The sequence below is a fragment of the Callorhinus ursinus genome, unplaced genomic scaffold (genome assembly GCF_003265705.2).
Source record: "Callorhinus ursinus isolate GAN/ISIS: 27379988/994484 unplaced genomic scaffold, GSC_fseal_2.0 scaffold33, whole genome shotgun sequence".
Lineage (NCBI taxonomy): Eukaryota > Metazoa > Chordata > Mammalia > Carnivora > Otariidae > Callorhinus > Callorhinus ursinus.
This window is the reverse complement of record NW_027397095.1, coordinates 9,757,362-9,773,283: the sequence shown is the minus strand read 5'-3', so window position 1 is coordinate 9,773,283 and position 15,922 is coordinate 9,757,362. Positions and strand designations below refer to the sequence as shown.

Sequence of the window (15,922 nt, the reverse complement as noted above, 5' to 3'; positions counted from 1 at the left end):
GTGGAAATCCATGGAGAAATTTCTTTTATTTTAATGTTTCGATGCAGTGAACTGGCTATATAACTTCATATGTCAGGAGTGACATGAAGGACAACAAGAAGTCTCGGTGATGCAGGAGATCATCTAACACCCCTTTTAACATAAATTTGGTCATCAGTTTTTCTGTTTCACAGCTGAAGCCCAGAAAACTTTAGAGACCAGTCCAAGGTCTCATAACTTCCATCCTAATGCTCTTTCACTTACATGACTATGCATTCATAGATCATCTATGTTCCCTTCTCATTTCTGTAATCCCCCTCCTCGCTCTTGGCCAAAGCCAGCAGTATATACATACATACATACATGAAAATAAACTAAAACAAAATCAAGACCCCAAGGATACTTGGTGATATTACAAAATGTTATGGTCTATCATTAAGGAAATAATATTTTAACTAGTGGGCAAATGGTCATTCCTGATTGTATCATTGTGGTCAGTGTCCCCTATGGGCTGAACCAGGCAGAGGAGGACAGAATAGAGAAAGCTGTAGGTATAGGACGGTTGGTTACCTCTCTGCCACCTGAGAAAATACTAATTAGTCACTGCTAACAGAACAGGCCTGTGGTCACGGTAATGGTGCCCTATGAAGTTTAGACAAACAAAATGATGAAGAGCCCAGATTAATGTGTTTAATAAGTATTAATGTGCTTTTTATGAAAGGATTCCATAAGAGTAGGGACAGAGGAACAGAAGTAAAATAAATAAACCTCTTCCCAACAAATGAAAAAGACAAGACTTTTCTGTTTCTAAAAGTTGTAAGAAAAGAATATATAATTACAATTTAATGATACTGTATTATTACTTACTGTCTGGCAAATGGCTGAAGTTAATTTACCTTCTGGGGTTTTTTTTAATTGTGTCAGTCTAACCTGGTTAATTTGAATCTGTCTGTACACTTGACAGGTTAATCTGAATTAAAATAGAAAGCACATACAGAACATGCTTGCTATACAGTCATTCATCTCATTGTTCATATATTGATATAAAGCCAAAATACATGAAGTGAGTACTTTCTATAATAAACACCACTAGTAGTACACTGGAAAATAAAGATGAAAATAAAAGGTGAGTAATAAATACGACATGCACAGTATCGCTGATGACATGAGATTGTTCCCCTTGGCGGATCACCAGAAATAAAAAGCATTTTATCTATCATTATAAATAAATGTGTTTATTTGTCAGATACTTGGGTACATACCTTGTCCATGGGAACCCACTAACCTGCATTTCTAAGCTGCACAGTACATGGAAGATAAGCAGACATAGGGAAGGAAAACAAATCAAAGGCTAAAAACCGCATTTTCTCTGGGTTTTACTTAAACAGTATAGATAGTTCTATTACCATTCTCCCCATCCGACTTCCTTTCATGGTCTGTGTCCGTCAAAGACAGTGCAGAGTTTGCCCGGCTGGACAAACAGGAACTGTGTTCTGATTTCATCCCCCGTATCCACATTCTCAGAGCGTGGTCAGGTGAGGCCGCACCTTCCGTCTCCGTGTCCACATCAGAGCCCATCTCTAGCTGGTAGCCATGCCGAGAAACACTGTGCATGTCTGTCTGGTAGCCAGAGCACAGAGTGTGAGGAGTTTCACAGAATTCCATCTCTGAGAAGAAACGAAGTTCAGAGAAAAAGTTAAGAAATAGGAAGAAAGACCAATAAAGTTCTACTTTTTGTCTTTATTCCCCTCCTCCCCCCTTGCTAATAATTACGTGTTTTTGCAAACTTAGAATTCTGGCCTTTTTATTTATGGTAGCTAGGATTCTGTGCTTATTTTGCACTTCTGTGTCTTAAAATTATGCTCCTGTTGATTCTTACAAGGCTCTGGAAAAAGCATGCCCAAAATAGCTTTATAGCTACAATTTTAGGTTACACAAAATGTAATGAAATAAGTGAGTGCAGAGGAGTATAGAGTGTAGAAAGCTGTCCTTTAAAAGATATTTCTCTTCTAGGAAGAATATATATGATCTGTAGAGCACATCTATGCTTAAAATACTAAAATTATTGGCTTTCCTAAGTATTTCATACACATTAAGGTTAAGAATAAAAAATTCAATGTGAAAGATCTGGGGAAAAACATTACATATTTAAACATACTTCTCTAAGGTATGTTTCCCAAAACACATTAGCCTGACCGCTGAAACTATGAGTGCTAAATGTCATTATTTCCCATTGTCTCCAAAGGAGTTTGAGGCCTACCTGAGGCTAATTATTCTGTTTCATTCATTCTTTCAAAAAATACATAAAAAATATTCAATTGTGTATTACACCTCAGCAGGGCTTCACGGTTGGGATTCCCCCCACCCTTTCCCCCAAGTCTTAGATCTCTATAATGCTTAGGATCTTAGAGATGCTGTAATGAATCCCCTCTTTTTACAGTTGAGGAAAATAAGGTCCAGAGAGTGGGTATCATTTATCTACTGCCCATGTCAGGTAGCAACAGATCCCTTTTTCCTAAAACACCCATCTGGGCATGGTTTCCGCTAGACACCGGCGAAACCCCATCCACTTACTGCATGAATATCAGGCATTCAGTCTTACAGTCAATTTTGCATTCAATTATGGCAAGGTGTCAAAAAGGGGAAAAGATGCTTTAACAGTCCCTAATAAGTTAATGAAAAATGACCACATGCCAAGATATATCATCTGAAATGTCCATGTAATACTTAGATAAGGTAATCCGGGGATGTTTTACACTATATAGGATTTTCTCAGACTGACATCAGAGACAGGGTATGTCATTTGGCCAGGAAGAAGCTTAACTGAGTGCATCTAATCCTTAGCACATATCAATAAAATGCAAACCCTAAAATGAATTTAATTCTTTGAATACAGAAAGTGCTAGAATTTAGATAGACCATACACTAGAAAGAAGAGTGCAGAATATGAATATGTGTTTTAAAAATAGCTGTTTTTGTAACATATAATTGCCAAAAAAGGGTTTAATGAATCAAATCTTAATGCTTATTTAATAGCCATTAGGTGCTCAGCACTGTGCTCTACGAAACAGATACTGTGGGCAGAGAAGGCTACTATAATGTATTAGGATAATTCAATTATAAATTAATTTTTTTCAGGGTTATAAGTCACCGCTAAGCACATTACTGATGATTTCTGTGCTGCATGTCTCTAAGAGTAATTCTGTTTTTCTACAAAAATTTGTCTAAATTCCAAAGGAGTAATGTTTTAAAAATAGGCATGGTTCCCACCTGTCAAACATATAACCTCAGGAAACTGTGCTTCTCCTTAACATAAGGCTAAAAGTAAAAATCCATTTTGCCCAGTGTAAATCTTAGTGATCTAGAATATTTTGACCAATTAATATTCATGCCTCTTAATTTCACAGTATTTCATTATCCAATCCTACTGTGCAATTGTTGCTACAGCAACCTGATCGTGAACCTGTCAGCTTGAAGCTGCAGGAAAGGAATTTTATATAGGCCTGCATTCACAACTTCCTTCCCTCCCCTAGACCAATGCTTCCCAAACTTCAGGATGCTTCAGAATCACCTGGAAGGCTTGTTTAAAACACAGATTGCTGTGCCTGCCCTCCAGTTTCAGTTTCTGATTCAGCAGGTCTGGAGGAAGGCTGGAGAATCTGCATTTCTAACAAGTTCCCAAATAAAGCCTGGGACTGCACCTTGAAAACTCCATCCCTGGATATTTCCTGAAGTCAGTGGGAGCCAGGAAAGGGGGTGAAGTGAGAGAGCAACCTTACTGGGGCATTACCAAAGATTCTGCAGCAACCAGCTGTGATTCTATTTGGAGATGCAAGAAAGAAAGCATTTGAATTGAATTGCTATGAAGTGTCCCCATTTATTTTCCATGGATTCAGGGCACTAATTAGGAAATTTACTTTCAAAAGCACAGACTTGCATTTATTTTCACTCATACAATGGCATTGAGATGTTATTTTCCAAAGATTACAATATGAGCATCTGAGTCATGGTAAAGACATTCACTGGAAAAGGATGAGCAAATAAAAATAAATACACAGCCAATTTGACATTCTGTATAATAAAATACTAGATACGGTTAAAAAATAAAGATCACTGGCAAGTGTAAGAAGAATGCCTTTTCATTAAAGAGATTTATTTCCCATTCAAAAAGAAATCTGAACATGGATTTGTTCCCTTCTAAGGAAATGTGGTGTAATATGATCAAAAAATTACATAAGATTTCTATTGGAACCATAGTCTGATCTGAATACAAAGATTAAACCACAAATTCTCTAATTAAATACAACCAGATAAAAGTACACTTCCCTTGGTGATACATAATTAGAAAAAGTAACAATCCAAGTAAGCTATCAGTTGCTTTTTAATGTCTAAAAAAAATAAAAGGAGAGAAAGAAAAGAAAAAGTTTCCCTTACTTACGGTAAGTGATGTGAACACTTCCCTTTCTTGAAATCAACATTACCACCGTGAATTATTTCCTTAAATACACAAAAGTCTTAGTGGTGTTCAAAATTCCCATAGGATGTTTTTTCTATAAAGCACTTACAATGCACCTTAAGCGGTTGTTTTTAGCCTTGTTACCTAAAATACTACATATTCCCTAGAGAAAATGAAGTTCAATTGGATTTATTATAGGTCTACTCTTAACCAAAAAGCTAACCATAAGAGAAATGAAAGTACAATCTTAGGATATCTAAGATTTAAATGGATAGACTGGTACCATGAGAAATTACAATTCAGGAATAAACAGATACAGATGTCGCCAAGTGAATGAAGTACTTGGGGCTTCACAAACATGTATTTAAATTTTATTACAAGGAAAACCTATTTTGCAGTCTTGTAAGAGACAAGATCTGAGCAAATCAATGCAGTTGAAATCCAATTTTTAAAGGGGGCAAAAGATTTGAATAAATGCCTCACAAAAAAAAGGTATACAGATAACCAATAAACAATTGAAAAGATGCTCCACATCATTAGTCATTGGGCAAATGTAAACTAAAACTGCAATGAAATACCACTACAGCCCTAACCATAATGGCTAAAAAACTTCTGACCACACCAAGTGTTGACAAGGATGTGGAGCAACCATATACACTACTAGTGAGAAAGTAAAATGTACAACCACTTTGGCAAGCGATTTGCCAGTTTCCTGAAAAGGTAAAGCAATCCTTAACAGGAGAGCAATGCACTCCTGGATACCTATCCTAAAGAAATGAAAACTTTTGTCCAAACAAAATTATATACAAGATTGTTCATAAGCTTTATTTACAATAGCTAAAAAGAAGATACAACCCAAGTGTCCATAAAGAACTGAAAGGAGGGGCGCCTCGGTGGCTCAGTTTGTTAAGCATCTGCCTTCAGCTCAGGTCATGATCCCAGGGTCCTGGGATCAAGCCCCACATCAGGCTCCCTGCTCAGCTGGGAGACTGCTTCTCCCTTTCCCCTCTGCTCCTGCTCTCTCTCTCTCTCTTGCTATCTTTCTCAAATAAATAAATAAAATCTTAAAAAAAAAGCTGAAAGGATAAACTACCTGTGGTAGATCTATACACACAGGATGTATAGAATACTACTCAGTCCTAAAAATGAATGAACTATTGATACATGGCAAGATGCATGGACCTCAAAATAATTATGCTGTGGGAAAGAAGACCAACAGCATGTCTATATGTATGTTTCCCTTTCAATAAAATTCTAGAAAATGCAAACCCATCTAGAGTGACAAAGAATAGATTAGCAGTTGCCCGAGGGAGAGAGTGAGGGGGAAGTATAGGACAAAGGCGCACAAGGAAACATTTGGGATGATCTACATGTTTGTTCTCTTGATTGTGACAATAGTTTCACATGTGTATGCATGCTGAAGTTTATCAGTTGTACACTTTAAGTGTGTGTAGTTTACTGTACTTGAATTATACCTCTATCAATTTTTTTTAGTGGATTTTATACCACCAAGAAATAGGACAGTGAGGAGACTGAAGAATCAGTCGATTTTCATAGATGGGGCCACAGGTCTCGAGTTAGAAGCAGGCCCTACTCTTTTCCTCCTCGTGGAAGAAAGTACATGTAACATGAATGAAAATGTAGTCAAAATGCTGTCTTGCTTTTTGTCTAAGCCAACAAGCCATCAAGGCTAACTGATGCATGATTTCTCAGTGATTCTCTAGGGAACACGTTTTTCCTGGGAATATAACAGTTGAAAGCTAATTTAGGAGGGAAACAAAGAATGATGCTGATCACTGATGAACTTTCAGCATCAAAGGGAACATTCTGTAGTTGGGGGATCATGAGACTAAGTTGAGCGGATCTGGCACAAAGGCTCACTTTAAGCCACTATTAATGCTAATAAATGAATATATTTTTTAAAATGCTATGAAGTGCGCAGTAAAATGAACTACTGAATTTTTTCTCTGAATCTAGGGATTGATCTTCAGGTGTTCAGCCTGGAGAAGCCATTTATCAAAATGTGAAAGGGAAAGTCATAGTTATCTATACCAGCATTTTTCTAGAAATGCCATTTTTGAGTTTGATAAGCTCAAGACTTTATTTTCCTTAAAATTCCACCCATCCAAACTTCTTCTAAAAAGGGAGCTTTAAGGCATCACACTCCAAATAAATAATTGGAGGTCAAAAAGCATGATTAATCTTACCCATGATGTGAGTGATTTGTGATATAATTTCTAAAGAGTGTAGTCCATTTCCAAAGTAAGGAAGAGGGAAGGGGATAAAATTATTAGCTTTAATTACTGTGACTCATAAGAAGCCTTATGGACGACATGCAAAAGCAGGTGTTTTTAATTAGCCATGTTGTTTTTGGATAAGTCACTTAACATCTTGGGGCCCTAGTTTCCTCACTTGTAAAATATTCAGGTCCACCTGGAAATCAATCTCTGGGTAACTCCCTTGTTCTAAAATTCTGTAATTATAACTTGACCCTGTTATGGCAAAATGTGGAAGGGTTAATATTTACAAATGGGGAAAGAATTAGTGGTTTTATAAATCAAGGTACTATTCACAGTTCTATTGTGAAGGATAATTATACATGTTACCTAAATAAGATCTTGTGTCATGATTACGAGTCTTGCAATATTAAAGTCCTGATACAGCTTAGGTATCCACTGTGAGTTGCAAGATTAGTGATAGAGTATGTAAAATACATAATGTAAAAAAAATCAAGTGAGTAAATAATTATTTATCAAATATAAAATTGTCAGTTTATAAACATGGCTATTGCAAACAGTACTCTATAGCATAATGAATAAAAAGTCACACAATTAAATAGTATCACTAATAATTCATTACTGGCTCTAGGGAAAAATATAATGAGTTGTTATAATCTTAAATAAGAGAAGGAAGGAAGGAAGGAAAGAAGGAGTGAAGGAAGGAAGGAAGGAAGGAAGGGCAAGAAGTGAGCAACGCCAGAAAGGACACAAATAATTTTCACTACTGGGTACCACTTTGTGTTTCTCAGTGTAGTGGGTTTGAAAATAAAATCCTATCAAAATTGTCAATCAGTTCATGTAAGTTTACTTAAATACAGCTCCACTGAACACCCACTCAATTTCAAGTCAAGAAAACAAAACAAAATAGACTTCTCTGATTTCTCTTAGTCTTGGAAAATTAGCCCAATTTAATTTCTTCCTCACTTACTTCATGAGAAAGCTTTATCGCATGCACAGTACTGTACTAGGCACTGAGCAGAGTGAGTTAATAGGACCATGTCATGTCCTTTGGCAAGTTCCACAGAGAGCTTTGTTAAAGGTACAAATGACAACAAAGTAATAAAGGCACACCACCCAGACATGACCTTTATTTTTCTGCTGAGGGCTTATCAGTCTTTTCTGGGGCACAGCAGAGAAAGACAGAGCGCTCCCACATGTACATCTGGAGCCTGTGGTTATCAGAGGACTTAAAGAAAACAGCAAAGCTTCCTAAGCCTAATCTCCCCCCTCACGGTTTCAAATGTACCCATTATCTCAGTACTCAGGACCTACCAATTATGCCTTATTTAATTTTCAAGATTTCTCCATCTGTCAGTACAGTGACAAGCACAGCAAAAAGTCTGGGCAGAGTTAAAAGCCTGAAGTAGAAATGTTCATGCTTTGTGACCAATACTGGCTAGGAGCCAACCCAGAAAACAGTTAACAGACGATGTTAATGCCAAAAAGGATGCTCTCAGGAGCACATCAAGTTGGAAATCTTTAAAAATGGCTCAAACTAGAGAAGGATACAGAATTGTAACAGAAAGTCAAAAGGAAGGGAGATGAGGTAGGAACCTGGAAGAAATCCAAAGGGACTCCAATCATCTTTAGAGAGATAGGAGAACATCCTTCAGCAATCTGAGAAGGCAGGACATTTGATATGGAAAGCAACAACTTCTGCCTATGTTCTTGAACCAATATTCACGTCAGTGCAGGGCCCAGTTAGAGTGTACTCACAGAAGATGGGCGAACTTGCTCTGACACTAATACACGGCAGCTTCCCCCACAATGAGAAATGTGAGGCTTGCTCTACTGCCTTCGCAACAAGAGTCTGGAAAAATAATCAGGGACTAGAAAAGATGGTGGGAGGTCCTGGACTTCAAAAGAAATTTAGATCAATGAGAGCCTGTGCATGTTCCCTTTATTTCAACATTTCGAATGAGACAGAAACTTCCTGGCCTAAATGAGAAATTTTCAGGGCTACTGAATACTGAAAATGCATGGTGCTCAATGGCCCTAAAAATTTCTCATTTCTTACCTTTGTTGGTCCAATTTTCTGACTGTTCATAACACTTTGGAGCCTGAATTCTTATTGACCACTGTGGTCTTCCAGGTATACTTTTGCATTTTCATTATGTTCACGAAGCATGTGAAGCTGTTTGTTTAATGTGTGTGTGCATGTGAATTTTAAATGGCATTAATCTGCGGCACAAGTCCACTTACAGAAGCGAGATGAGTGAGCTAAAGAGTTAAGGAACCACAAAAAACACTTGTGAGTGCTTCAAAGCATACTTAGAAAAGCAAACAATGTGACTTCTGTAACATTCTACACTAATCTGTAAGCATTTATTTTGTGATGAATGAGTAAAGATACCAAGATAGAACTGTGCACAGGAGTCATTGTTTATTTAAAAAACAACAACAACAAAAAACTACCGAATAAACTACATTCTGCTTTTTTAGGGGGTTCTCCTTACCATCTTTCAAAGTGCCCCGATTTTCTTTGCCTCTGTATCTCTGGACATATTGTGCTGACCTCCTGCAGTACCTCCCCCCGCTCTGGTTTTTCACTAATCTGATTCCTAATATCCAGCCTTGGGTCGGTACCTTCACAAAGAATTCTCCAACTTTCCCCTCCCCTCTCCCAGTAATCTTACCCTCATCCACCGCATTTCTAATCTTTACTATATATTTTTATACTTGACTGTATATTTCTTTTTCCCTACATGTGTATCATCTGTATTACCTGCTAAATCAGACCTCCAGATCCTATGGTGTTTTCTAAACTTTTAGTATCTTTCAAAATCAAATAAGATCATTTCCACAAAGCGTTGTATGATTTATTAAGGACTACATAAATACAACATAGTTTTGTCATCCCCTCAGGCCCTAGAATAATTCTAGTCAAGGATTGATAATTAAATACCGAAGTTTTAAAATCAGTAGTTAATAGGGAAGCACTCTTGAAAGGATTAAATTTGTAAATACAATTCCAATGCATATGAGATAGTTTTGCTTACCATAAAACAATGCCTACTGATGCAAATTGAAAAATTGCTATTTTGGTAAATCAGCTATGCATTTCAAATGATAGATGCTCCACAAATTTGCCAAGAAGAGAGAGACAGCAGCCCACTGGCTGTGGATTCAGGAAAAACAATTTATAGCAATATCAGACTAATGGAGAACACATTCTCTCTATTGTCTTCTGACTGAAATGGTATCACAAAGGAAGCTGCCCTCACTATATTGTTTGGCTTAATGAATTGGGAAATGACTCCCTATTAAAATTCTTCAAAATATACCCCAGGGTATAGAACTGGGAAGCTTCTTAGAACCAGTCTAAAAGCCTTGGTAAAGACGATCTTTCAGCTAGCTTGGATGGTAACTTCTTTCATCCTTCTCATCCATCAGTTTCATCCCATTTACCAGATAGAAATTACCATCTTGGCAGATCTGGAGAGTGTCCTGGAGTGAGTAGGTGGCTCCTCGAAAAGACTGTTTTCATGAAATGTGTTTTTCAGGAATATAAAAGAAGAAACTCTCCAAACGGGCAAAGGTTATGGAAAGAACTCTTAGGACACTCATCATGGACTTCTGAATATGAATTCTATTTATGGGAAAATGCTAAATTCTAGAGAATTTAAAGCCTTAAAACATTAAATTCTTGACTTCTAGTCAAGATAGAACCAAATTTATTGGGGGACCAAATTTATTCTCCTACCTGAAACAATAACAACAAAAACCTGATAAAATATAGGAAATGACCGTGTTTTAGACGTTGGCAAACAAAGGAGAGTGATTCCTGAGATAAGGGAAATGCATGAGATGAGCCCTATGGTTGCCTCAGTTTACTGTCTGCAAAGAGTTTCCAGGCCTCAAAACAGGAAGGGAGAACATAGGTGGATCCCAGCAGCTTCTCTAAGTTGAGGAGATGGACCTGGTAGTCCAGGAAAGCCAAGACAGCTAGAGTTTGCAGTACAGAGTACCAAACAGGAGAGCTGCATAGAAAGAGAACTCCAGAGACCTGCAGAGCTCCCCCACTCCAAGCCCCCGTTAGTCACTGGAGTCCTGAATGGCACAGGCCTGGAAGAAAACCACCTGAGACTGGACAATGAACCACCTGAAAGGATTAAAGGAAACAACTTTGAATCTGAAAAAGGGCTGGAAACAGTCTCAGTTCTCAACAGCCAGAGTGAAAAAAATCTCATAATCCATGGGCACTGAGCACATTCTGATAAACCCCATCATGAGTTGAAAATACTGGAAGTCAAAAATGCATGTAATACACCTAACCGAATGAACATCATAGCTTAGCCTAACCTAACTTCAGTGTGCTCAGAACACTTACAGGAGCTTACAGTTGGGCGAAATCATCTCACACAAAGTCTATTTTATAGTAAAGTACTGAATATCTCATGTAATTTATTGAGTACTGTACCAAAAGTGAAAAACAGAATGGTTGTATGGGTGCAGAATGGTTGTCAGTGTACTACTTGTTGACCCTCATGATTGCACAGCTGCCTGGGAGCTCTGGATCATGAGAGAGTTTTGTATCCCATATCAGTAGTCTGGGAAAAGATCGAAATTCAAAATTCCAAGTACCGTTTCTATTGAATGCATATTGCATTCACACCATCATAAATGGAAAGATTGTAAGTTGAGCCATGATATGTAAACCATTTGTGTAAAATGCAAACTAATCTCTAGTGACAGAAAGCAGATCAGTGGGGGCCTGGGAGTGGGGTAGATGGAGAGTGGTAGAGAGAAAAGCATTATAAAGGGGCAAGAGGAAGCTTTGGGAGGTGATAGATATGTTCACTATAATGATTGTCGTGATATTTTCATGGGTCTATACAGTTATCAAAATTTGCCAAATTGCACACTACAAATATGCACAGTTTATGGTATATTATACCTTGATAAACAAGTTTTTAGAACATAGAAGTAGGAAACAAGAATGTTTTCTGCTTGCTTAATTTAAATGTCCCAGTTGAACACTGGGAACAATGGAACAAAGTAACGTGATTGATAATACTAAAAAATCAATCTGTGTTCAGAAACTGCCACGAATGAGGGAAATGACAGATGAATTCCTCTTGTCTGCCCTTTTGCCTTCACCCCAGTGGAATCACAAGGGCTTCAATTCTGGACACTGAAATTCCAAAATGCTTAGATCATTATAAGCTGATGTACACATGATCAACAAATTAGGTTTGATCCTAATGTGGCAGGAAGGATTCCTGGGCCAATCTGGACTGAGCAATAAAGTACCATGACAAAGCAGGTAGTCTCCATACCAGTGACACACATTTGCCATTCCTACCTAGCAAGCTACTTGCCTTTGTTTTATTCTATAGCTACAGATTTCTCTCATGATCCTGGCTAATCATTCTGACCAAAAGCATGTCATTTGTTTTAAAGAAGACTAATATGAGAGGTTCTGGTTAACTAAGTGCAAATGCAGCCCTACTCTTTAAACTCTCAAAATCTACCTCTCAGCAATGAGAGGTTAGTGATGTTCCCTTTGTTTACCACTAATTTCTACAAAAGCTCTTTAGTAGCATACACACACACACACACACACACACACACACACAGTCAATGGCTGCATGTGTTATTATATAGAGACAGTAGCATAGTAGTCAAACACTCTAGTATTCTGGGCCACTATTGACCTCGTTCTGAAGTACAGTTGATCTGAAATGATAGAATTATTTTTGAGAGTGTGATTACATTATAGTCCTACCAGTACAAACTTATACTTAGAAAGAAAGGTCATTCTCTATTTACTGTGGAAACTGGGAAATTAATCTACCTCAATTACCAGTAAATTCACTCATAACTGACAAAATACAAGGTTTTAGACTAAACCACTTGGATTACTAGTTCTAATTTCAAAGCACACATTGTCCAGTTCTAGGGCACAAGTGGATGGAGGTCAAGCTACCAAGGAACATGCAGTTTTACCCATTAAAAAAAAAAAGAGAGAGAAAGTACATCCAAACAAGAATTTAGTATCTTCTATGTGCCAGGCCCCGAAACATACATTATTTGATTTAATCCTCAAAGTATGCCTTGTGAGAAAGGCAATTATGTTTTGAAGATTTATTTATTTGAGAGAGAGAGAGAAAGCAAGTGGCGGGGGGCACAGAGGGAGAGAGAGAATCTCAAGCAGGCTCCGCACTGAGTGCGTAGCCCAGAGTGGGGCTCAATCACACGACCCTGAGATCATGACCTGAGCCGAATCCAGGAGTTAGTCACTTAACCGACTGTGCCACCCAGGCACCCCAAGAAAGGTTATTATTATCCCTATTTTTCAAAAAAAAAAAAAGCAACTGAGGCTCAAAGAAAGATTAAGTAAAGTCCAAGTCCACACAGATACCAACTGGCAAAGTGAACTCAGAACAATTTTAACAGAATCCTAATCACCTTATATAGCATATGAAGTTATAAGTAGCACATTCAAATTCACAGTCTAGTTCTCATTTGTGCAATGTGTGTGTGGCTGGTGCAAGAACTTCCTGCTTCTCGCCTCCCAGGTCTCATTCAGCTCGCTGCTGTTTCCATCTGGATTTTCACAGCCAGCCGCCAAAATACTTTGAGGGATATGGAAGCTAGGAGACAATGGTCATTTCCTTTGTCACTGACAGTATAAAAAAACAGACCCTTAAACTGTGCATATATTAGCTCATTGTTCTTGTATGAATTTAATGTATTTTTATACCTCCTTTTGAAGTATTATTCCACTTGGCACTAATTCTTATAGATTCACTTCACCAGCATCATGTCACTTTGACTCACTGAAAATAACAGTGATATTTTAGAGCACATTCTGTGTTTCCAGACAACACAAACAACATCTGTGTCTACAGGTGGACAAATAAAAGAAAACGTTGGCCTCTCCTGTGTTTAGCTCCCTAGCTCACAGCAGCTGCCTTGAGGAGAATTTTGAAATTATTTAACATTAACAAAGATGAGATGAATATTATTCATTGGGAACTGTGTGTTGGAGTATTAATTCAGCACATTATCCCCCAGCCAGAGGAGACAATCAGATCAAAATTGGGGGCATTTCCTGTTTACAAGGTAGCATTATCATCTCAGGCTAAACAGACTGAGCCTAAATCTGTGATCTACACAAAGAATTTTACATGTATCACAGCATTCAGAGAAAGACTGAGTTGAAAATATTCTACAGTTTCTGATTAAATGTTGAGGAAGAGTTTATTTTAAATTTATCAAGGAGGTATGAAATTAGATAAAAGCATGCATCTCTTTAGCTATCATTTAGTGCTAATACTGCAGGCGAGTTCCACAAAATGCGTCTTTCAAAACCTCTTAAAGCTAGAAAGCAAATACAAACAGCAACAATAGCATTAGTGCTTTTGAATTGGAAACTTATACGGCCCAATTCCTTATTCACACTGCTCAAAACAGTTAACCTGAACAAGAAAATGAACATTTCAGGCACTTAAGAAACAATGGACAATTTATATACATGAATACAATCATGCTCATTTTACAGATTTTAGAAAGATTTGCAGGTCAAACAATCTATGAGGACTGCTCAAGGACATTAATGGTATACAAGACCGATGCAATATGAGTCTACACAATGCCTGAACAGTTGTCTCCACTCAATCCCCAAATCATCTTGGAGGACGAAGTACTCCAAAAAAACCCAGCCAAACAGAGATGTGATGTTACATTGACAAAACGTCTGTTTGGCTGGACATTCACTTTGGACACAGTTACTGGCTTTCACTAGTTCCAAGGTTTGTCCTACACATGATTCTAAGGTAAGTCAGTTCCTTCTGTCCATTTATTTGTCCTTTAGCCTCTCCCACTCCATACCCAGCATCCAATATTTTAATTTCCATACTTTCACTTCCTTATCTAGACCCCTCCCACCATTTATTTATTGTCTCTTTCTTTTTCAGATGTTCCTTTTTTTCAGCTGCTGCCTCAAAGCGCAGTCCTGTGCTAGCAAATCTGATAAATCTAAGCTAGGTTTAGTATACTTGCTCTTTCCAAACCCATGCCAAATTACACAGTATCATTTTTTTAAAAAATTTTATTCATTTATTTGAGAGAGAGAGTGAGAGAGCATGAGAGCAGGGTGAGTGGCAGAGGGAGAAATAGATTCCCTGATGAGCAGGGAACCTGATGAGGGACTTGATCGTGGGACTCCGGGATCATACCCGAGTCAAAGGCAGACGCTCAACCGACTGAGCCACCCAGAGATCCTACATAGTATCATTTTTTTTAATCTTATTATGTTATGTTAATCACCATACATTACATCATTTGTCTTTGATGTAGTGTTCCATGATTCATTGTTTGCATATAACACTCGGTGCTCCATTCAATATGTGCCCTTTTTAATACCCATCACCAGGCTAACCCATCCCCCAACCCCCTCCCCTCTAGAACCCTCAGTTTGTTTCTCAGAGTCCATAGTCTCTCATGGTTTATCTCCCCCTCCGACTGCCCCCCTTCATTTCACCCTTCCTACTATCTTCTTTTTTTTAGCATATAATGTATTATTTATTTCAGAGGTACAGGTCTGTGACTCAACAGTCTTATACAATTCACAGCACTCACCATACCACATATCCTCCCCAGTGTCTATCACCCAGCCACCCCATCCCTCCCACCCCCCACCACTCCAGCAACCCTCAGTTTGTTTCCTGAGATTAAGAATTCCTCATATCAGTGAGATCATCTGATACATGTCTTTCTCTGATTCACTTATTTCGCTCAGCATAATACCCTCCAGTTCTATCCATGTCATTGCAAATAGCAAGATTTCATTCCTCTTGATGGCTGCATAATATTCCATTGTATATATATACCACATCTTCTTTATCCATTCATCTGTCGATAGACATCTTGGCTCTTTCCATAGTTTGGCTATTGTGGACACTGCTGCTATAAAAATCGGGGTGCACATACCCCTTCGGATCCCTATATTTGTATCTTTGTGGTAAATACCCAGTAGTGCAATTGCTGGGTTGTATGGTTAGCTCTATTTTCAACTTTTTGAGGAACCTCCATACTGTTTTCCAGAGTGGCTGCACCAGCTTGCATTCCCACCAACAGTGTAGGAGGGTTCCCCTTTCTCTGCATCCCCACCAACATCTGTCATTTCCTGACTTGTTAATTTTAGCCATTCTGACTGGTGTGAGGTGGTATCTCATTGAGGTTCTGATTCGGATTTCTCTGA

At 38.1% G+C, this 15,922-nt stretch overlaps 1 protein-coding gene across 4 annotated transcripts in view; it reads right to left on the bottom strand.

The window, feature by feature from the left end:
- Positions 1-15,922, bottom strand: part of TENM1 (teneurin transmembrane protein 1) — a 772,415-nt gene that overhangs the window by 472,866 nt on the left and 283,627 nt on the right. For all 4 annotated transcript variants that reach the window (XM_073879177.1, XM_073879176.1, XM_025852677.2 and 1 more), the window contains one exon: positions 1,386-1,646. In XM_073879177.1, the coding sequence (XP_073735278.1) occupies positions 1,386-1,646 (261 nt within the window). The remainder of the gene's footprint in view (positions 1-1,385; positions 1,647-15,922) is intronic.